The sequence below is a fragment of the Lissotriton helveticus genome, chromosome 2_1 (genome assembly GCF_964261635.1).
Source record: "Lissotriton helveticus chromosome 2_1, aLisHel1.1, whole genome shotgun sequence".
Taxonomy (NCBI): Eukaryota; Metazoa; Chordata; class Amphibia; order Caudata; family Salamandridae; genus Lissotriton; species Lissotriton helveticus.
In genome coordinates, this window is record NC_136059.1 from 280,572,118 (window position 1) to 280,596,795 (window position 24,678).

General features: G+C 44.5%; 1 protein-coding gene across 1 annotated transcript in view; it reads left to right on the top strand.

Annotated features, from left to right (window-relative positions):
• Positions 1-455: 455 nt before the first annotated feature.
• POLI (DNA polymerase iota) overlaps positions 456-24,678 on the top strand; it is a 310,209-nt gene continuing 285,986 nt past the window's right edge. Inside the window, exons 1-2 of the mRNA XM_078677262.1 lie at positions 456-636; positions 6,795-6,920. Coding sequence (XP_078533388.1) covers positions 531-636; positions 6,795-6,920 — 232 coding nt within the window. The 5' untranslated portion in view covers positions 456-530. The remainder of the gene's footprint in view (positions 637-6,794; positions 6,921-24,678) is intronic.

Here is a 24,678-nt window from a genome sequence, read left to right on the forward strand (position 1 = left end):
TTGGGGGTGGTTAAACCAACGTGCACTGGGCTAATGGGTCCAGACACGGTACAAGCCTAACCGTGTGGGGCTTACGGCGATTGCTATTTCAAAATGGTAATATTGTTTAAATTATTTTTTAGAACATTTATCTGAATTATATCATGCTTTAAAATCTAATAAAATGGTGTCCATATTTTTATGAATGAAACAGGATGTATTATTCATAAATAAAACAATCAACCTGTTTTACAAAAGAAATCTAAAGACATTTTGCTAATTTTTGAGTCAACATATTTATCCTAGTTTATGACGAAAAACAACTTTTTTCTCTCCTTTCACATCAGAATTACATTTGTTAAAGGGATTTTTTTACACTGTTAAAGGGATTTTTTTACACTTCAAGATGGCCGCCCAGTTAGTGAGTAGGTAGACTTCATTATTTCCAGCGCCAGCACAGGTCTTATTTTGGACCGACAGATCATGCTGCTACTGTGGTGGTGCAGGCTTTGGAGAATTGCTTCCCGCGCTCAGAGCTAGAGAGCGCGGGCATGGACTTTTCCGAGATTACCCCGGAGGAAGAAGAAATCGAAAACTGGTTAGGAGACCCCGCGGCAAACGGTGCCACGCCCAGTAGAATCCTGTCCCGCACAGAATGTAAATAACAACCTCAGGCCTAATAGTGGCTTGGTTTAAAATTAACCCTAGCAAAACTAGCAGCTGAGGCCGGTCTTTTGTACTGCGCAAGGAAATTCATGTCTCTGGGTCTTGTTTTGCGCTGTGCCGATGAGTACATACATGTGCCTGTTGTGCGTCAAGTGACCGACTTGGTGCTTTTTTTAACGTAATATTGGGGGTCAAGATGTTGCAGAGGAAAGGGTGGGGGAGGAGGGGTCAGGTGTCAGGAGGGGCCGAGGTTGAAAAGAAGATTTTGACATTCACCTTATACATTTATTTATAAAATAAACATCTGCTGAGGAATTGGCGTCAAGAACAAACGTGACAGTAAATCTGTTTATAGCTTACTTAATTGGCTGAACAGAGACTGCATTTTAAAATATCTTACAGAGTTTAGACCCCTCCTGTTGACTACTTTCTTGGACTGGCAGATTTGAGAGGATTATATCAGTGATAAGGTAATTAGTGATTACGGTAGTTTTGGGAATGTTCTGTGTTTTGTCAGTAACAATTTTGACTCATGAGGTAGCATAGCTGGTTAATGTACTTGCTGCCGAGCACATAGTGTAACATAAATATTACAGATTTTAATTGTATTTAGCTACGTAGCTTTTGACCTTGAGATTTTGTTACTTCCAGTTCACAAGATGCAATCTGCGTAGTGATCTATTTTCTGGCATGAAGGAGCTGCATGCAAATTCTAAATCATGAGTTTAGATCCTTATTGTTTTTTCCTCAGTATTTTGTTATTCTAAGACTGCAAAGTAAAGTTCCTTTCGGATGTAGTAAAGCCTTAATAGTACAGACCGCCAAAATCACTGCATTATGTTTTATATTCTGTGTTTCGCCCAATCATTCACTCTTAACCTATGATGTCTACAAGTATGAGCAATATGTGATTCCTTTCACTTATAACCCCCATTTACTTATGTAACATTTTCCGTAGATTTATCTACACACTCGGATGGTTTATTGTGCCACTGTGTGTGATGTAAAATGTTCTGACAACCTACACTGGGATGTGTAGCACTGTAAATACAATTAAATAAAAAAAAGTAGTTGCCATTTAAACACTCACACACAGATAAATCTTGCATTCTTACAATGCAGATACATCTCTTATGTGGGGCGTTGAACAAAGTCAAAAACCTTCCTCCAAGTCATAATTTCTCTAAAGTGCTTGTGAAATAATAACAATCTGTGTGCCTTTGTTAAATTCGACTACATTGGCATCTAGGTAATATGCGCCAGAGGAATGCTTGCAATAAGTCCAATCACAGGAAATCGCTTGAGGGTAGCATCCCAACACATCATTCCTGTGCTCCCCATGCCTTCTCTGTTAAAACCCAGCTATATGCAAATCACTCTTGGTCCTGCTCCAGTAGGAACAGTCCAGCCTGGACTGCAAAGTCTCGTCCTCTCTGAACCGAAAAGCAAACAACCTAATACCTTTTTCTCCCAGATTAGGGCTTGTCATATGGGTGCTTCTTGTTATCTGTTGAACAGTATGCACGGGACCCGCGTCTGGGCATACCTTTGGCACTTACATCTTTACATTAAACGCACAAAAGGTAATGGAAGGAATGCTTTCAGTTACTTTAACCACTGGCAGTCGCCTGGATAGCATTCCAATTTACCATTATTTTGCCCATGATGCCAACTCATGTTGGACCTAGCTTGTACTTGCACTGCCCTGAAGTTTTGCTGCGAACAACAAAACTGCACTACCAGAATTCAAAGTGCTGTAATCTGAAAGAAAAATGTGCACTTGACGGTTTCACTTTCTTCTAATCCCTGTTATTTCCAGTATACTTGGAGGAAAATGCCCTTCCCACCCACAAGGCTTAACAAAGGGTCAGATGAACAAAGCCATTTTGTGGTTGCAAAACCTGCTATTCTCAAAATCAGATTGTTTGCAACAGCAGAACGGCTTGCTACTATGTACCCATTGAGCGTGTCGGGAAAGGACTTTCCTTTTTCGAAAATGGATTTCCTGAATGATTTCGAATCACAATTAGAAAGCGGCTTCCCCTCCTAATTGCGATTTCGAATGGTACGTATCAATGTATTGGAAGTGCATTCATTAAGTGTTAAAACTCCTCAAAAGAGGTGATAACGGATTTACAAAGGGGTAGCTGTCCCCGTTAGAAATCTTCCCTTTTGGAAATCATGTCCGATGACCTCATGGGAAGAAGGTAGTGGTCCCGGAGGGAAGTGAAGAACCTGCAAGCAGATGGGACAGAGTCTATGCCACTCAGGAGTGACTAGGAGGCACGGAAGAGCAATGCTCACCGATGTTGGACAGTTCAAAAGAGTAGAATGTGACCTTGTCACTGCAGCTGTGAGGACCAAGTGACGCTGATGAAGACCAGGAGCCATGTGAGCTGTCCCATGTTGGATGTCGGTGACTAGGTGGTCGGTGTACGTCGGAAGAACCAACAAGCCTTGGTTGCTGCAATTGGCATGAACAACGAACAAGGAGCAGGAAGAGATGCAGGAGGCTGGAGCTTCTTCTATCCCAAAAACCTCTGGAGTGCAGAGCCAACAAGCATTGGCAACAGCAAGTCGACACTGTGCACAGGGGTTTGGTCCCAGCGGTTCTGACGCGGAATACTGGCCTCAAAATTGCAGAAAGGGCAGGTAGGCCTTGAGGGAGTTGCAGAACCACCACCTGTGTTGCTGAACCTCTGGAAGTCCGTGGGACGTCAGGATCAGGGGACCGGTCAGCTTTGTTGAGGTGCCTGCAGATGCAGGGGAGTGACTACATCACTCCAAATGAGATTACTTTGTGTGTCCTTGATGCCCACAGGTCTAGAGAAGATCCTTGAAGAAGCACAGACACTGGCGACAAAGAAGACTTGCAGAACAGCAAGACCAGGAGCAGCAGGAGTCTTCTACGGTGCAGTCTCAGTTCCAGGCGAAGTCCAGTGAAGTTCAAGTGTCCAGACGGTCGAAGAGTGGCGTGGTTTCAGGCTTAAGTCTTGTTCCACGACAAATTTAAGCAGCCACCCACAGTTAAGCCCTTAAGTACCCTAGGGAAAGGGTTGTAATGACTCATGGGTCCGTTCCAGAGGAGGGGCTGGGCATAGGGGAGGATACATCCATGTCCTTTGTTCAGTTTCGCACCAGAGCGGGAGGCAAGGTGTCCCTGGACAGGCTGAAACTGGAGTATGCAAGGAGGGCACCAAATGTGTCCTTCAAAGCAGTCTGGTCACGCTGGCAAGGGCCCCCACCCCAGCCCCGAACACTAAATCATGTCTGGGAAGTGGTCACATCTCCCTGCAGCAGGAAATCTATTGTTCTACCTTCCCTGCTCGTACTTGATTTAGCAGCAGGAGGACAGAATCGTGTCTGTGGTCGGCAGCAGCACTAGCTTGCTGTCAGACCCTAAATGGGTGTTACCGGTAGTACAGGGGGGTACCGCAAGGGAGCCCCCAAGTACATGGGATCATACTTCCAACACTGGAACCTGTGTTGGGATATGATTCCAACATGTATAATACCAAACATGACTGGGTTCGGTGCAGCCACTATATAGTTAGACATCTCATAATGACTGATGTCCACTGTATGTATTAAAATGGCTGAGCGCACTTCCAAAGCATGGAGAATCGACTTCTGGGTTTACAGGGGTGTTCTGCTCATGGACGGGCATCCTTGCACCCATAACCAAGCACCCTGCCCTCAGGACTGACTAGGTTTTAAGTTTAGTGATCCCAGATATAAGGAAACTTATATCTGTCATGAGAGGTGCAAGCACCAATTCCCACTGGCTGCAATAGCAGGCTAGTAAACAGTGTACGTGTTTAAGTGCACTCTCATTGGTGGCATAATACATGCTGCAGCCCATGGGAGACCTCTGGTGTACCTATACCTGGGTCCCTTAGTATTATTTACTAGAGACTTACAAGGGAACACCAGTAGCCAATTGTTGACTCACAAAAGTACTTACCATGGTCAATTTAGGGAGAAAGCACAGTGACTGGGGTCCTGATTAGCAGGATCCCAGTCAGTTTAGGTAAAAAACACTGACACCAAACAAAAAGCGGGTTAACCATGAAAGCAGATCCTACTTTCCTACAAACTGCATGATGGCAAGGTCTGTTAAGTTTAGTTTGTGATTGCCAGAGGAAACGACTACTCAACCCAGTAGCCTTAATGCCACTTTTCACAGAATAGTTCATGAGAATGTGTCAAAGGGTCCCTATTAGAGATTACAGTATAGAAGAATAAGCCACTAAGGACAATAAACCTCCTTCGCAATCTTGTAGTTATTGATTGAAGCTTAAGAATAATACACAAATAGTAGCAAGGCACCAGTGTCTCCTTACCTAAGGGAAGATGATAAAAACAAGCAAAGAATTTCAGAAGGAGTTCCAAAGGAAGAATCCAACAGTAAGTAACAAAACAAACCCAACAAATAGCGAAAGGGGAGCAAATGTGCTGTGAAGTGTTCAACTCTTGTATCTTTACATATGATTCAAATGGAAACTGACATCAGAGGAAACGACTCAACTCAGTTTTAGATTGGAAACATGAGACCGAGTTCTCTGAACAGACCACCATTGTGGAAAGGGAAGTTTGTAAGGCTTGTCCATGCTTCTTTCATGTAATTCGTGACGTTTGCCTGACAGACGAAGAAGCCCAAGTTTGACTTCCTGTGCCCAGCACAGAACTCTACAGTCCCATCACTGCTCTACCCGTTTGATGCTCACTGACCTCAGAATACCCATGCAGGAAGACCAGGGTAGTCCTGATGACGAGGACACCCAGCCATGCGCCCAGCGCTCTATTTTACAGCACGCTGCCGCCTTCCGTGGTAGGCATGTTGTCTTCACAATATTCTAATTCTCTTAAGCTCTTGGCAAAGATGTAACACATATGTTGATCTAGTACAATCAATATCCGGTATTGTTTAGTTGTTACTTTATTCACAGTATATGTTATTTGCAATAGCAAATAGATACTGAATGTAAATTGAAGCTGGCCTATCTCTTTCTTTAGTTAAAATACTTAATAGATTTCAGCTAGCTTTGAGTACAGTAGGAGAATGTAAAAAAAGCAAAATAGAGTGTTTACAATTTCTATACAGACAGGGCTAATAACAGATCAAAAATAGAAAGAGATAAAACAATCCACATGGATAATATTAAGGAAGAAATAGCATGGATTAAAAATGTTGTTTTTAGTAAATTGTAAAAGGCTGAGGTCTAAATTGATATTGAATTAAATGCGTTTAAAAATATGGCATCACTGTCAGAGGCAGCCTAGATTAGAGTTGGACCTTCCTTACTAGTGCCATATCTGTTTGACTCTGTTGGCCTGATCCCTTGATTGTGGCTGCTTAAACACAGTGCTAGCCTGCCTATTGCCCTCTAACTCTCCTGGATAGATTCTAAAGAGGATTCAGTATGGCTGGGTTAGTATGTTCCTGCCAGGCATATGTGCTATGTCCCTACTGGGTAGACCACTAACATAATCTACAATGCTGCCTGCACTGAGTACATGCTCATGGACCTCACTTTTGATCCCCACAGACAGCTTGCTCCATTAATAACCACTGCCAAAGTTCAGCCCCCTAGAAGCGCCTCCTCTTCAGACAAAATACAAGTGTTTTGTGTGGGAGAGATACATTTATTCACAAGGTACATCCCTTTGAATGCCTTTTCCCTCCCTTTCCTCCTTGAGGAAGGCTTCATAAAGTTCCATATGCAATGGAATACCGCTTTTCATTGAAACACATGGACTTGACCCAACATAAACCTTCTGTCTCTCAACCTGCTTCATAATACCAGAGTGCTCTGAATCACCCACATGGCTGTACATTGGCTGCAAAAAAAAAAGAAATATTATGTTATACAGTTATACAAAGTGTGGGGCTAATGTTAAAAAATATCTATTCATCAATGTATTAATTCACTGATGCAGCTCCATAGATTCAGCGGAAAAGAGCATGCCAGTAGTTGGCGCGATGAAACCTTTTTAGCAGTCATTTAAATCTTATCACAGCAGTACTCCTCCTTAAAATTCATAAACAATTTATGTGATGGCAACATTGCATTATGTTGTCAGGTTAATTTAGTATAAAGTTGGAGCTCTATGATCTATAATTATATATGCTATTTTTTTCTCTGCAGTGTTTCCAAAGAAGGCTGTCTCAACTGCAAGTGCTGCGCTCCGCGTTGTTGCCCATATTGACATGGACTGTTTTTATGCACAGGTAGAAATGATTCGAGACCCTGAGCTGAAAGATAAACCATTAGGTAAGAATCAGTATTTAATTGCTTTGAAGTTGGATAAGATTTGTACCAGAAGCAAGTGGGTAAAAATCATGTAGCTTTTAGGAACACATACATGAGATGACGTGGAAGTCCTACCTTGGCCAGCCTAGTGAATCATTTTGATTTGTGTTGAACCTTATCGTTCTAAAGCACTAGATTTTTTAAAACAAATGATAGGTAAGTCTTAGACTGACATACATGTCATTCTCCGAATAAACTTTCTTTTTAGAACTTGCGGCACAAATAAAATGAGTCTGAGCTGGTACAAAGGTCAATTGAGTGTGACTGAATACTATTGGAGGAGTTGTATTCCAACTGAGTGATTCTGAGGGTCAACTGTTGGTTCCTTGGTATTGTTTGATGGCCATCTGAATGCGTCGCAGGACAGGTAGATGGTCTCGGAGGGTGGCTGAGGAATAGCTTATGCCTGGCTGAAGTCTAGCTTTGGATTGGTAGGGCTGGTTTAACATCTCTGAGAGCCAAATGGAGCTCTTTGAGGTCGTGGTGATGTAATGTAAGGCTAACGTAATGTATAGACCAGCTAAGGGCCTACGCAGAAGATAAACAATGGCAAGCTCAGGGCTATCCTAACTGCTGGCTGAATGTGACTGAGTGCAGACTGAAGAACTTTCCGGTCTCAGTTGGGGGTCTCTAAGGGCTTAATGAAGTGATCCAATGGGCTAGTTGGCCTGCACGTGGACTCTGAGGAATATCATAGGAGTTCTAGGACCCATTAGCTGGCCTCTGATCCAAAACCCACTTCAGTCCCAGTCCTCATCCTCCTTCACAGGTAAACCTTTGAAAAGGGGGATAAGGCATGTTCCTATCCTCTATGGTAAACACAATTGGGGTAATAAAGCCATGGAGCAAACTCCTGCCCCCACACCTGCCAACATAAGGTGCTGGGGTTTACATGGTTAACAGAACATTTCCCCCCCAGGCTTAGCGCTGTGGTTCTTGTAGAATACTGTTCTGTCTGCGAGAAAGTTTTGTCCTGCTGTACCTACCTATACACTGACAGCGGTAAAGCTTGTTGTGCTGTTGCCTTGACATACCTGTTCACTGTGTCTGAGTGAACCAAACAGTAGTGGTGGTGGCTAGGACCATTGAATATCATGTATGTTCCAACTTTAAGTTTTGCCCCTAACAAACTCCCCATAACTTATAACCAACAGTATTCAATGTTAACTGTTGAACAATGTAGGGTTTGTTATTTGCGTGGATGGATGGAGGAGTCAAATATATTTTTTAGTCGGGGTGAGGGGGTGGTGAGTTCAGCATAAACAGTTTTGAAGACCACAGGCATATCAAATGAAGATCTTGTTTTGATGCTTGATGCCTCCAACTTCCTGCTAAATCTGTGTGCATTATAACAATCTTTTTAATCCTACTAAATATGCACTCCTGTGAACTTTAATAGTCATACCGCTGACCACAGTTTGCAGCCTCTTATGTGGCATTGCTGTGGCTTATTGTAGTTTATTTGTATTTTTGCTAATTTTGCAAACGTATGAAACAATAAAAGTAGTGTACCTTTCAATTCTGGTTTTGATGCCGAATCTTCAATGCAGTTATGTTTGCTCAGTGGTCTGCTTATTCTTCTTTTAAGGGTTGTATAACTTTGACGTAGGGTTGTAGCAGAGTGTTGATGTTCCTGATATGTTGTGTTCAGGCAATTGGCTCTCTTTCCTACCATCATTTGCTTCCCTTAATTTTGAAATTGTTAGTTATGCCAGTACACAATGAGTCATTGTAGAAAGCAATCACACTCTGGATGTATGTTGAAAGGTGTATTCTCAGCAGCACAGCAAGTCCATCGTCACAGGAAAACAGCCAAAGTCCACCTGGCTTTCAACACTAGCATGCACATGCCAATAAATTGAATCACAATGCAACAGTCATTTTGAAGAGCTCCACTTCAAAATGTTGCAATAAGAAAGTGATTGATTTGTTACCTGGCACATTATGGTTGTTTATGCATAATATATTTACTTGGAATGTGAGGGGTATGCACACACCCTCACGCCGATATACAGTGTACTCTTACCTTGAACATAGATCTGCCCACATAGCACTATTACAAGAGACCTACTTGACACTTGCCGAAGCCAAACGCCTTAATCGATGTTGGCATGGCCAAGTGTTCACCACTGACTACTCCTCCTATGCTAGGAGAGTCCTAATATGGGTGAAGCTGGGGACCCCGTTTGTGGCTGACAAGGTGGTGGTGGATTCAGACGGTTGATAAGTAATCATACAATGTCGCCTAAATGGTTGACCGCTCCTACTAAAGAGCAATGTATGCCCCCAACACATATTGGACCTCGTACCTGCACAAACTACCTGGCATCGTACCTCCACAAACCATCTGGCCTACTATCTAGTTGGAACGTGATCCCATGGCTCTTAGGAGGAGACTTAAACTCTGTCCTCAGCACTACATTGGATCGTTCCTTCCCTCCCCTACCGTGCACATTTGAGTCATCCAACCCCCAAACACTGACCGACTGGCTACAACACTGTAGTCTTGTGGACAAAAGGCGAGTCTGCAACCCTGAAATGTGGGTGTACTCATTTTACTCTAAAACCACACCATCTGCATGTCAGGATTGACCGCATAGTTGGATCAGCTACACTCCTTCCTAAATATGATCGTCGGCTAGCTGAAGCACGTAGTCAGCACAACTCGCTGTTGAAGCGCCTCAGATGTTCAAACTACATGGCACACTCGTCTCGCACTCACACGATATCAGATCACGCTAGACAATTGCTATTGTGGCTGATATGCCAGGAGCAGTCCCGGCAACCTATTCTCTCATTACGCACCCACTCGGGACACCTCCTCTGCACACAGCACGCAATACATGCTGAACTGACACATCATTATATCTCACTCTACAAATCGACAATGGGACTTGGTCAAGATTGCCTCCAAACAATCTTCTCCTCAATACAATTACCCACCATTTTCCCTACACAGTGAGAGAAACTCAATCAGCCAATCACGCTCTTTGAAATTCGCGAGGCCATTATGGCCCTGTCAACCGGCAGGGCTCCAGGACCAGATGGCTTACCTGCTGATTACTACACTGTCTATGCCTCGGTACTGGCTCCTCACCTGCATGCCTTATATGCAGACGCCATTGCTGCTTTCATTCTCCCTGCGTCAATGCGCAAGGCTTTGCTGATCTCCCTACCTAAGCCTGACAGAGACCCTACTGCTTTGAGTTCCTACCAGCCTTTGGCCTTGCTAAACACCAATTATAAAAAAAAGGCTAAGGTCTTCACCGACCGCCTGGCGCCCTTAGCCCCGTCTCTGGTCCACCCAGACCAGAACGGGTTTGTCCCAGCCAGTAACACCTCACTAAATCTGTGTTGTTTCTTCCGGGTCTCCACCTATTCTGCAATACAATAGCCACAGTCTGGAGAAACCCTTTGACTCCCTGGAATGGGAATTTCTATTTGCTACCCTACCTCGCTACAGTATCGGGTGCTGATTCCTTAACCTGGACCTACTGTTCTATACAGCACCGACCGCCAGAGTAAGCACGGGCTCATGTATATCAGACCCCATCCCAGTATGTTGTAGTGCCCACCAAGGATTCCCGCTCTCCCCTCTGCTTTTCCCCTAGCTATAGTACCTCTTGCAGGCGCTATTCGAATACATAGTGCGAACTGGGGTATCCCACTGGGAGATGAAACACAGGCAGTCTCTTGTATGCATACGATCTCCTCTTGTCTATCTGTGACGTTCGGTCAGATCCTGTTACATTGGCTTGGATACTCAATGACTTTGCTGCCCCTTCAGGCCTGAGGGTCAACGGGGCCAAGTCATGTCTATTCCCCTTCACTCCCGCATGCCCTAACCCTACTTTTTATACTCCATCATGTCCCCATGATTTGCAACCAAGCCCGATCCGATACTTAGTGTTTAGAATCTATAACTAGCCAGCCGATTTTTTTTTAAGAGGATAACCATGGGAGAGCGATAAAGGCTGCAGGTCCCAGATGACTTTCTGGCGCACGCCCCCCTTATATGTCATGGGTCGGTGGCTCTTCTTAAAATGGTGGCCTTACCGCGTCTCCTCTGTTACTTCACTATCCTGCCCATCTACATTATACTCCCCCTCTTCTGCGCATTTGACAGTATCATGATAGAATTAATTTGGAACCACTCCCATTGTCGTGTGGCACTCTCCAAACGATATTTGCCCGCAGGCCAAGGCGGGCTAGCAGTTCCAAATAGGAGCAAAATTATCTCGCCCCCCAGGTTCAGTGGGTGGCTAAATGGATTGCGGTACTCCAGAACACGACACAGCAACTATCTCACCGGCCTAGACACTCTCGGCACTGCTCCGGCTATTTCATCCTTGCACTTGGGGTAGACCACCAGAATGCTTACTACTTGGAGTTGCGTACTGGTGCTATAGCAGAAACCTGTACATAACGTGATTCTGTATGCACCAGTCCTAACCCTACTGGGCACACCCCAGGGCCACACAACTAGCACATCCATGGAACTTTCCACTTGACAGGAAGCTGGTCTACATGAGGCACAGGGTCAGACTGATTTGCTTATGGCCATGTCTGAACTGGGTGGGCTAAAGAACGGTGATGGATTAAACCCAGATCTGTTGACTGGGTGTGAGTGTTTGATTGGTTCAGATGCTCCGTCCATCACCACCCCCTTTTGTACCGCTTGTTCGCCATAAGTTGGCAGGGTATGCTCAGACGTGAGTCCCTTGCTCACTTTGCCACTGTATTCAAGCAAGCCTGGCTGAAGATGGCTGTAATGCCAGAAACCGGTCCTAGGTAGCTTGTTTCCGGTCCAGGGAAGGCATGGCTTGGCTGTTCGGGCTGGACTGTTCCCATGAGGCACAGGGTCAGACTGATTTGCATATGGCCAAGTCTGTACTGGGGTGGCAGAGTGGGCTAAAGAACGGTGATGGATTAAACCCAGATCTTTTGACTGGGTGTGAGTGTTTGATTGGTTCAGATGCTCCGTCCATCACCCCCCACCCCCTTTTGTACCGCTTTGTTCGCCATAAGTTGGCAGGGTATGCTCAGACGTGAGTCCCTTGCTCACTTTGCCACTGTATTGAAACAAGCCTGGCTGAAGATGGCTGTAATGCCAGAAACCGGTCCTAGGAAGCTTGTTTCCGGTCCAGGGAAGGCATGGCTTGGCTGTTCGGGCTGGACTGTTCCCATGAGGCACAGGGTCAGACTGATTTGCATATGGCCAAGTCTGAACTGGGGTGGCAGAGTGGGCTAAAGAACGGTGATGGATTAAACCCAGATCTGTTGACTGGGTGTGAGTGTTTGATTGGTTCAGATGCTCCGTCCATCACCCCCCCCTTTTGTACCGCTCTGTTCGCCATAAGTTGGCAGGGTATGCTCAGACGTGAGTCCCTTGCTCACTTTGCCACTGGATTCAAGCAAGCCTGGCTGAAGACTGCTGTAATGCCAGAAACTGGTCCTAGGAAGCTTGTTTCCGGTCCAGGGAAGGCATGGCTTGGCAGTTCGGGCTGGACTGTTCCCATGAGGCACAGGGTCAGACTGATTTGCATACGGCCATGTCTAAACTGGGGTGGCAGAGTGGGCTAAAGAACGGTGATGGATTAAACCCAGATCTGTTGACTGGGTGTGAGTGTTTGATTGGTTCAGATGCTCCGTCCATCACCACCCCCTTTTGTACCGCTTTGTTCCCCATAAGTTGGCAGGGTATGCTCAGACGTGAGTCTCTTACTCACTTTGCCACTGGATTCAAGCAAGCCTGGCTGAAGACGGCTGTAATGCCAGAAACCTGTCCTAGGAAGCTTGTTTCCGGTCCAGGGAAGGCATGGCTTGACAGTTCGGGCTGGACTGTTCCCATGAGGCTCAGGGGCAGACTGATTTGCATATGGCCATGTCTGAACTGGGGTGGCAGAGTGGGCTAAAGCCCGGTGATGGATTAAACCCAGATATGTTGACTGGGTGTGAGTGTTTGATTGGTTCAGATGCTCCGTCCATCACCACCCCCCTTTTGTACCGCTTTGTTCGCCATAAGTTGGCAGGGTATGCTCAGACGTGAGTCCCTTGCTCACTTTTCCACTGGATTCAAGCAAGCCTGGCTGAAGACTGCTGTAATGCCAGAAACCGGTCCTAGGTAGCTTGTTTCCGGTCCAGGGAAGGCATGGCTTGGCAGTTCGGGCTGGACTGTTCCCATGATGCACAGGGTCACACTGCACCTGCTTTAAATTGTACATTCCAAACTGATCACTTAACAATGTCATTTCATGGTATAGAAACGGTTCCCAGGAATGACAGGGGTGGAAACCGTGAATTGAAATTGAGGCTACAGGAAGCACGCTGGATCATGCGGGTTCATGCAGTGGAGTGGGGTTTAAATTTTGATGAGGAAAAGCAATACTTTTTAGGCTGATCAATCACTGATATGCTCTACATTTGACTATGAACATAATTTAATGAAATCTCTTTTGGATACAAATATGTACTCTGCTTTTCCTGCAGTAATTGTATGAATGTCATCTCGATATTTTCTGTTCATTAATAGTTGGGGTTTATGTGAACCAAGTAGTGGACATTTATAAGGTTTTGACTATTAAGAACAAACTTAGAATATATGGCTTGGAAATTATTTATTTATTTATTATGCAATTTGTAACGCGCAAACTAAACCCGAAGGTGTCAAGGCGCCTATCAAAAAGATCAGAATAGCAAAGCACCACTACAGGTATGCACGTACAAAGAAATGGGTCTTTAGGGCAGATCTAAAAGCTTGTAGAGTGGAAAGAGACCTTACTTCAAGAGGGAGAGCATTCCACCATTTAGGAGCCAGATTGGAGAAAGCTTTACCCCCCCATCTGGTCTTCCGAATACGAGGAACGGAAAGAAGAAGTCTGTTGGAGGAACGGAGGTTCCTGCCAGGATTATAAGGTGACAAGATAGCTCCAATGCCAGTGAGGCTTGTTTTAGCTAAAGCCTTGTAGACCATACACAAGATCTTAAAACAGATACGGTCCACAACGGGGAGCCAGTGAAGCTGCTTCCGGGCAGAGGTGGCAGAGGCACGTCGGGGTAGATCGAGAACAAATCTGGCTGCTGCATTCTGGACCACCTGCAAGCGCTGCAGCTGACTTTTATTCAGTCCTGCATACAGCGCATTGCTGTAGTCCAGATGAGAGCTCAGGAGTGCAACGGCAAGTTGCTTTCTTGCCTGCAAGGAAAGGTAGTGCCTAATTTTCCTTAGTATATGGATAATACCCCAACAGGTCGATACAGTCCTGTTGACCTGTTGGCACATGCTAAGGATAGGATCAATCATGACCCCCAGATTTTTAGCCGAGGAGGTAGGATCAGGGCAGGCACCAAATGAGTCCGGCCATCACTCAACAGACCAGATCTCTTCCTTTCCTCCGAACACCATCACCTCAGTCTTCTCCCCGTTCAGTTTCAATGAATTGTAAATCATCCATTGGCCGACTGCCTCCATACAAGATCTAAAATTGGCGGCAGTCGACGTAACTGACTGGGAGAGAGAGACGAGGATCTGGGTATCATCCGCATAGGAGACTACCTCCATCCCAAAAGATCTAATAAGTCTGGCAAGGGGGGTCACATAGATGTTGAAAAGGGTAGGACTAAGCGCTGACACTTGCGGGACCCCACATTGCACAGACAGGGATGGAGATAGAAACTGGCCCAGCATCACTCTTTGCTCTCTATGGTCAAGAAAAGAGGAAAGGAGTCCCAGGGCTGCCCCCCGAACCCCGATCTCCCTCAGTCGAGATGTTAATACCGAGTGAGAAAGGGTATCGAAGGCAGCCGTGAGGTCTAAAAGGATCAGGAGGGAGGTCTGTCCCCCATCAACTCGCGTGCGGATGTTATCAAGCACTATGGTGAGGGCAGACTCGGTGCTATGTTTCCTCCTGAATCCATGCTGGGATAGATCCAGACAGCCCGAACTCTCCACGAAGGCAGCCAGATGTTTATTTAAGTGGGCTTCTAACATCTTAGCGGGAGCCGGGAGCAGTGAGATGGGGCGAACATTTTTTAATACCCCAGGATCAAGAGAGGGCTTCTTGAGCAGTGGTTTAACCACAGCATTTTTCCACTGCTGGGGAAAAATGCCCTCCTTCATCGCCCTATTCATGATGTCAACCAAAGGGGGAAGGAGGGATTCTCTACACTGCTTAAGGATCTTTAGCGGGCAAACATCCAGCGCAGAGCCAGATTTAGTTTTGTTAAGAAGGATCTCAAGATCCTGGCAAGAGAGAGGAGGAAAGGATTCCAGACCCACATGCTGAGATAATTCTACAGAGTTAGAGCCCAGAACAGCGGACACCGGAGGCTCAGCGGTAGAGGATCTTTGCGACTCCAAGGCAAAATAGATGTCCGATATTTTGGACTGAAAGAAGGATGCTATCTTGTTACAGAGCTCCTGAGATGCAACAACAGGATCTGGGATCTGGAGAGAAGTAAGAGAGTCGACAATCCTGAAGAGCTCTCTAGGAGATGAGTGAGGATGTGAGGACCGTAAAGTATTCTTGTTTGGTCTTAATCACTTCCAGCTTGTATCTTTTTAACAGGATCTTGTGAACTTCTCTATCCTTTTGGTCCCAGCTAGTATGCCATAGGCGCTCCTGTCTCCTTACTTCTTGCCTAAGGAGCCTTAGTTGTTCTGAGAACCAAGGAGCTGAAGGTCTTTTCCTGGCTGAATAGCAGGACCTAGCAGGAGCCAATTCATCCAGGGCCTCCGAGATAGTCTTTTCATAATGCGAAACCGCTGAGGACACATCCATCCCCTGAGTAGCGGACAAACTAGACGTCCACGTATGAAAAGAGTTTTCCCTGATATTTTTGTAGTTCCTTCGTACTTCCATTGTACTCGGGACCCTTCTGATAGTGTCCTGGTTCGGATAGGTCAGATTAAAAGGAACGGCCAGGTGGTCCGACCATGAAAGATGGAAAGGGTCGGTTACAGTCAGCCTCTTGTCGTTAGAAAAAATTCCATTGAGTGTGTGCCCCGCTCGGTGGGTGGGTCCTTCCACCAGTTGGGTGAGTCCACAGGCTGACATAGCTTCCAGCAGGGAAATAGTGTCATGGGCCTTCAACAGCTCTAAGTGAAAATTAAAATCCCCCAGAATAGTGAGATTTTGGCGGCCAAAATAAGGTTCCAGAACCTGAAACAACTTCAGCCCGAAATCTGTTCTAGGGCCAGGGGGACGATAAAGCAGAATCCCGTTGAACGCGGGATTAGAAGAGTCGGACAGGGAAAACTATAGGGCTTGAAACACATCCTTGGGATCAGAGACAGGTATAGTATGGCATAGAAACCTGTCTTTATACAGAATAGCTAGCCCACCGCCAACTCGACCCATTCTATCCTGCCGTGCTAAGCAGTAACCCTCAGGGACCGCTTCAACAAGGTCTGGACCTGAAGAGTCTTTGGCCCATGTTTCGGTAATAAAAACCCAAGAGGGTTTCCTTTCTAATATGAGCTCCTTAAAGACCACATTATTCTTAATAAGTGAGCGGGCGTTGATTAAAAAACAATTTTCGCTCAACGCACTAAAACCAGAACAGGGCTCCAAGGGAGAGGGGGGGCAAGGTAGGTTAGAACCTCCCGACTCTACCTGATAGCAACCACATCCGATGGATAGTAGGAAGTCTTCAGGAACGCACCTATGAAAACAGGGTGCTAATGGAGGTGTGAGCCGTAGTACATCTTGCAAGGAGTATTTTAATGGATGATGGCCTCCCTTATCCTGACCTATAGTCCAGCCGTCCAGCCCGTCCTCAGCGCGGACGGGCGCAGACGGGCTGGACTCTGGCGCGACTCCGGCGTGGCTGCGGCGAACACGCTGCGCGCACACGCTGCGCGTCATTATAACCAGTTTAAATAGAGCTCTAGACAGTCCTCCTGACTGCTAGAGCGCGGGAGAGTCCAGCGATTGCCTACACCCACCCAAGATGGCGTTCACCAAATCCTGAGCGCGAGGGACCGGCCCGCCAAAGTAGCGGTGAGGAGCCAATTAAATGCAAGAATGCGATCGGGGGTTTTAAAAACAGGGTATAAGAGTCACAAACAACATTAAATAAAATACAAAACGGGATAGTTAAAACAAAGGTATCCTGAGCCAGAGCCTAGCTGTATTAGTGCTAGCAAAAAAAAACCAAAAAATCCAAAAAGAACTCAGAGGATCTGAGTGTTCGTACTGTCCATAAACAAATATGTTTAATACTAATATGTACAAGGCAAGTAACCGGCTTGAAAATATTATCTTGCCAGTTAGAAATCTATATATTTTGTTCTCTTATGTTGATTTGCAGTATAATAGCCCAAATTAACAAATTGTTCTCATGTCCTCTCACAGGTGAGGGGTACACTATTGGGATTTCTTCTATTTCCTTTGTACTGTGATTTGGCTACATATTGACAACATAAATGCTTTTGGCGACTTTTCTCTTTTGCTTTCCCTTCTAACCTTTATTCTTACATTGTCGTGTATTTCTATAGGTTCTGAATCGATCCCCCTATTCCTGACCCTATTCTGGTTAAACTAACTATCAAGTTAACTAACAGTCAGCCCATGAGGCAAGAAACCCCCCATGATGCAGATACCGTTATCTGACGCAGTCACACTACGGCACAGGAACGTGTTATCTGATTAGGTCATAACGCTTGAGATCTAATTAGACAAGCGACATTCCTCCAGCCCCTGATAAGGCATACGACGTTCTCATAACAAATCAAACCTATGACAACCTGGATAATCCGTGCGGCCATTGTTTTGATTTCACAGAGAACTTTAGTAAAGAATGTGCTAACGAGCAAGTCGTATGACATCTTTATTGACGTACCTATGTCCATCCTTACGTCAATCCCGGCACCTTTAAGGTATAAATATTGCCGACCTTGCCCTATGCAAACACACGCGTGGTGACAAGACGGAGCAGCCATACTTGCCGAAGCCGAGAGCAGAAGCAGACCCCGCTGGCAGCAGCCCCGCCTTCCTGACGCGCTGAGAGACGCGCTGCTATCTCAAGCCGAGAGACCCAGCACCGGTGTTTCTGGGCAGCCCTCGCAGGCAGCCTGGAATATCGAGAGCAGAGAAAGAGATACCATTCCTCATCCATCCTAAATTCCAGGTACAGAACTGAATAACCCCTCACAGAGAATTCTTTAGTTATTCACTTGGCAAAAACAAACTTAACTTAAACTGTAACTTTCTATTCCCGCCCACGCATTAGACTTAGGTCAGGTACACGGGGTAGGCGTATTTAGAAACACCAGTTGAGTACGTTTAGTCAAATGTATATGTGTATGTAAATATATTTTAATCATTTTAAACATCGTATGGCTCAGAAACCATATCAATGTTTTTACAGTATTATTTTATACTATTGCTTTTAATGTATGCACTTTACTTAACTATAAGTATTGCAATAATATCGATCCATTTCTCTTGTACGAGAAAAGAGACTGATCAATAAATAACACCTTTTATTGAACACGCCCGTCTCTTCCTTTTCTCTACATTCTGATGAGACTAAGAATGCACGTACTGACTGAGTAAAATAATTGCCTTGTGCTCACACGACTCTTGAGATTGACTCTTGATTAGGGGAGAGCAAAGTTGTCATGTTCTATGGTTGTCAGAAACTAAATCCCTTCTTGTCTAATCAGGGGATTTAATCCTTCCTTGAACATTCGAGAAAGTTTCTAGCGAACTCTGAGCTTAGCTGGCAAACCCAAAAATTAAGTCTAGTATCGACAGTAGTAGACCTAGTTAACGTCTGGCCTAGGCCTTTACTGCTGTAGGTACTATTCCAATGCGCAGAGCCTATTGGGAAAATAGGAGCTACACTACATGGCGCCCAACGCGTTTGGAAAGGGCGATAAAACGAACGTAAGACATTTAGAGTAACTCAGTCGTGCTTTCTCACTCAGACCCCTTTTCCCAAATACTCCAAAGACGTCTGGAGTGGGTGAAAGGTTATAATATCCTCCAAAACCTCGCAGGAGGGAACTCCTATGTATGGTTTTTGGTCTAGTCAATGTTGAAGGATAAAACAGTTCCAGAATATTGTGCATCTAATCTCAGGTTTCCATAAGAAACCTGATCTGCAAATAAAAATAATACCATCCTGTCAGTAAAATGGGAGACAGTGATGGAGAAAGAGAGGCAATTAGATTAGCCACTGAAATAGCAGATGCTGATGCTACCATGCAAGCAGCAGACGCGGATATAATACTCATTCCGGTCATTAAAAGGAGATCTATAACCTTAAAACTTATAGAAAATGGACTGACACCTAGAGGTGGCACAGTCATATTCGTAATTGAGGCACACGAATATCGGCAGACAGAGGTATACTATACATGGATACATTTTCCAGCAGCAAATGCTGTAACAAAGTACTTCCACTATTACAAAGTAGAGGAACCTCCTGAAACGTACACTCCTTTCGAGGAGGTGGAAGTACCACTCAAATTCCAAGAGCATTTGCTCTTATTTGATGGCGCCCTAATACATAACAATCACATTACAAGGCTCGGTCCTTTAGGAAGACCAGGAGCAACGTGGCCGGTCTTAGCCGGATACACACCACATCCAGACATCGAAAGAATGCCTGCAGCAGAGCTGTTAATACAGCTAAAACAACTACTAAAAATTCATAGACAATTAGTTCAGTATGTAATGCGGACTTCAACAATTCAGCCAGCGATTAAACTTCCACAGCTGACCCCTCACCAGGGGAACACAAATAAAATTACACCACAGAACATCCAATCCTGCCTAGGTAAAGTTCCAGCTAAACGGGAACAGATACCATTCTGGTTGGCACAGAAAATTACCCAAATAGAGGCGGTGTTTCCTGACACCACCCCGCTGGAAAAACACAGGATTCTGACTATATGTCTCCCAATGGGAATCGCACCACACATTGAGGACTGTGACACTTGGGGTACAGTCTTTGCTTCCATCTATACAAAAACGCACGGTGTTCCATCCATTTCGGTAATACCAGATGTGCTTAAACAAATTCAAGATGAATACGGTCCAGAACCTGCTTTAACTCTTGGTATGAAATTACTAAAAGACTTCAAACAGGTTTCGGCTATATTACTAGCCAACATAAAGGGTGAAGCAGCAAACGTGGCGATCCGCCAGAGGTTAAAAGAGACAGATATAGCAGACCAACCAGCTGAAATTGCCAGAATCATAGAAAAATCCTATGAAGAACTAGGCAGAGATAGTCTAGGTGGAATACCGGTAAAACCGCAACTGACTACAAGTCCAGAAAAAATGTTTTTTAATAATAATAATAATAATTCACCAAAAAAGAACTGGGATGGGAACAAACAATCCAATCCTAAAGAAAAGAAATTCCAGTCCAGAGGAAGGTCTCCTAGGCGAAGAGAGAAATCTCCAAACCCGAGACAAAGGTCACCCCAGAGTGACCCCTCTGGGAATAGATATAACCTTAGAAATAGGGATAATATTAAAAAACCTGATAGATATCAAGACATTGATACACGTCCCTCTCAATCTTTTCAGAATTCCTCGCAGAAATCGGAAAGAAGAGGACGATCAGAAGAGCACGCCAAGTCCAAAGACAAGGAACCTGCTCAACTGAAAAAGAAATCACAATTTCCAAAAAAAGAAGGTAGCCAGTATCAAGGTAGTTAACAATGCCGAGAATACTGAGGACACAACTGAAAAACGGAGAGTGGGCTCAGACAATGCTAGACAGCGCAGCAGAGGTGAGCATAGCTCGCAAAGTCCTTATGAATCATCTGGAGACAGTGGACACGAATGAATACCTTCAAGTGGAAACTGCAGACACCAAAGTTAGCAAACCCCACAAGATATACGAGATAACATTACGTATAGAGGGAGATAAGACTAGGAAAATAAGGGGACTATTTTGGGATAACCTATCCAAGGGCTATGACATCCTTCTAGCTGAAAAAGACTGGCCACCAGAGTTTGTCAGTGAGTGCCCTCATGGCGAAGAAGTAATTATGCCTGCCTTCTCGAATCAAATACCGATTCATAAAAAATACACACTTGCTAGAAAGTGGGCAGTGGCCTTAGCACCTGCTTTATACAAAAATCATGTAGGATGGGATGAGGACTCTCCTCCTCACAAAATCCAGCTAAAATCACAACCAACTGCACAAAGGCAGTACCCAATTAAGCAAGAAGCTAAAAAACAAGTAAATGAAATATTAGATCAGCTAGAATACCAGGGGGTGATTGAAACTTGCACCTCACAAATGAACAATCCTTTGTTTCCGGTCTCCAAACCAGACAATTCATACCGTCTAGTTTTGGATTACCGACACCTTAACACATGTTGCAAAACTTTTGCAGTGCAAAACTCAGACAGTGCTGCACTAATGAATAACATAGTGCGCAAAAAATACAAAACAACCTTGGACATCTCCAATGGATTCTTTTGTCAAAACATAGCACCAGAGAGCAGATATTTAACAGCTTTCTCAGTAAATGGCACTCAAAAACAATTCTGTCGGTTAGCCCAGGGGTACAAGAACAGCCCAGGGGTATTCTCAGCGAGAGTAACAGAATTACTACAACTATATGATGATGAAGCGTTATCTTATGTCGATGACATTTACTTAACAGATGATGACTTGGAGACTCACTTGAAAAGAGTGAACACCATAATACTTGGTTTCGCTGCAGAGGGTTACAAATTCAACTTCAAAAAGTCCAGAATTGCCCATCTGACAGTCCTATTCTTAGGATATGAGTTATCAAGTGAAGGCAAAAGCCTGGCAGACAATTTCCTAGAGAAATGTGCCGTAATCCAAGCTCCTAAAACACTAAAAAACCTACAGTCAATTCTAGGCTTCCTAAATTTCGGAAGAACATACATTGCAAATTACGCAGAAAGGGTCAAGCCCCTTTATGATCTAATTAAACCAGACTTTAAAAGATCCAGTTGGACTCAAACACACACAGAAATTTTGAGATCCTTACAAACAGACATGCTAATTAAGACAAAATTAGAAACCCGTGATAATACACGCAACCTTGTGATCCGAGTCATCCCAGGGAAATGCGGATTCACATACCTGACCTCTAATGAGGGAGAAAAGGTACCAATTGCATTCAAATCACATTTGTACACAAAAGCTGAACAGAGATTCAGCAACAAAGGAAAAATTGTTCAAGCAGTTCAAACCGCAATAGCTAGAGAAAAAGACATAGCTGACGGTAGACATATCACAGTCAGAACAGCTGAATCAGCCTTTGAGGCATTAACAACACCGTGTAATTTACCATCAACAACATTAGATCCAGAATGGATACAATGGGTGAATTCAATTACAACGGACAAAGTATACTACTACTTTGATCCAGAACTAGAAGAATGAAAAAATCTAAAATATGAAAAGACGTATCCTCTGCCAATCGACATTCTGCCTCTACGACATTACGCCTGTGTAATCTATACAGACGGACATGCTCAACCCTCCGTTTGGGGAGAACATGCATACAATCCCACATGTGAGATCACAAAAGAAGTGTGGCGCGGAGGTATATTAAAACCTCTATTAACAAAATCACACTCAGTAGAAACTAATTCAGAACTACAAACTGAAATAATAGCTTTGAAAATGGCGCTAGATAATGCGGATCGCGAATTCCCGACGCTTATAGTGTCAGATTCATATTTCTGCGTCAAAGCATATAACAAGGATTTGCAGACATGGATTCAGAACGGTTACAAAGATGACACAGATGCACCAATAAAGCAGAGACTTCTCTGGGAACAAGTAGCTCTTTTAAAAAAAGAACTACCAAAGACTCACGTGACTCACTCACTGAGTCATCAACGTGATGGCGTTCACGTTGTAGGGAATTCATTGGCTGAAACAGCCGCAGCGGCAGCCACTAAATCGGCTCCCGTAGATCGAAAAAAGCGTACATTAAAATACATTGACGGTGAAACAATGCTGGCGGTGAAAACGTCATCAAAAGGCGACTGCTCAGCGTTACCGATCAACTATCCACTCAATTATACATACATAATCAATGCAAACTCCGTCCCTTTTGCTCGAATCCCTGGAGTGGGGGATAGAGTGATTCCAAACATGGACAGGAGACACTTGTTAATCGCAGACGCACACATGGGCGAGGGTCTCAGACACCTTAAATTAAAAGATTCTCTGGAAGAATTACAATCACGGTACTGGTGGCCAGGCATGAGCCTGCACTACACCATGTTTGTAAAAAACTGCCCAAACTGCAACAGAGATCGCAGTGGGGAGAGAAGCAGTTTAATACCTCGTCGTATCAAGGCAGATAATATTACCAACAAAAAGAATGGCTTGCGATTAACATACACAGGCTAGTTCCACTTATAATGTAGATCCACTGCACTCGGCTGACGTCCGGACTGTTATACAAGATTTGCGAGTCTAAATGGCATATACGCTAAGAGCATGCTACGTTCGACCATTTTTTTTTTTTTCTCTCAGGCAATCCAGCCTGGGGGGGGAAAGAATGGCCAAATGAGCACAGCCCAGCGGGAATCTTCTCACTTCCTTCCTGAGGGTATGGGATGGTGTAAAGAAAAAACCAAGGCAGAAAGCAATCTATAATGGAAAGGACATTAGGTTCGGGAGCTGGGTGGGTCAAACATCTAATAAGTGTCCAACGTAGTCTAAATAACTTGCCAAGAAATTCTCTGAAGGGATTCAGTCCGTACGAATTATTATTCGGAACTAGGATGTTGATCTCTGACCTTGATAGTCAGACTTCAGTGGTAATAGAAAAAACCTTTGATGTCAAAGACCGTTTGGCTATTTTGCAGGACTTAAACAAAACAAGAAAAGATCTGAGCAACATACAGTTGAAACAACAGCCAACAACCACTGAAGAATCACCACCTGTCCCAGCAAGACCTGTCTGGATTCCAAAAGTCGGGGATCTAGTCAGGGAGAAGATCGCGGTAAAGAAGGAATTTGGGCCTTCTTACAGAAAAGCAGTTCCTGTCTTGTCTGTCAACGGGACAAGATCAGTTGTACTACCGCCACTTGCTGGAAAAAAGGAGAACCGAGTTGTATCCATCGACCTGGTAAAACCACAACATGTGGCCGATAACAAACAGTAGGCCAAGTGGACTCCCAATAAGTAGCAGAACACCAAGGTTTGCTACCAGTACAGAGGTCCTAACAAAGAGGCTCATCACATTCGAAACGCCTAAAGAAGAACAACAAGGACTATGCAACAATGCAATAGAACTCAGACCTCTGAAAACCCAAATAAAGACATTTAGCAGAGACACACCAATCTACAATGAAGTTCCAAGTGAAATTGCAAGAAACAAAAATCCTGAACCAATTGGAACAATTGACAGAACTGCATCTGGTTACTTCATCAACTTCGATGATTCCTCTGAAGGTTTCAGCGAACAAAAGACACAGCCATCATCAAAATCCTTTAAAGACAAAGCTAAGGAACTTTTGAAACAACTGAAAGAAACATATCTGGTTACTCCATGGATTGAATTTTGGGTGGGTTTTGGTGCATTTATCCTCATACTTTGGCTCATCATGGTATTTACCTTGGGACGCTTCATTGAGGGAAAATATGCTAAAATGGACACAGCAAGTCAGAACATCAACTTGGTCCTCAAACCACACACATCTTCACACGTCGAGAAACGAGAACTTTCTTCAGAACTTTCTTCAGCCAAC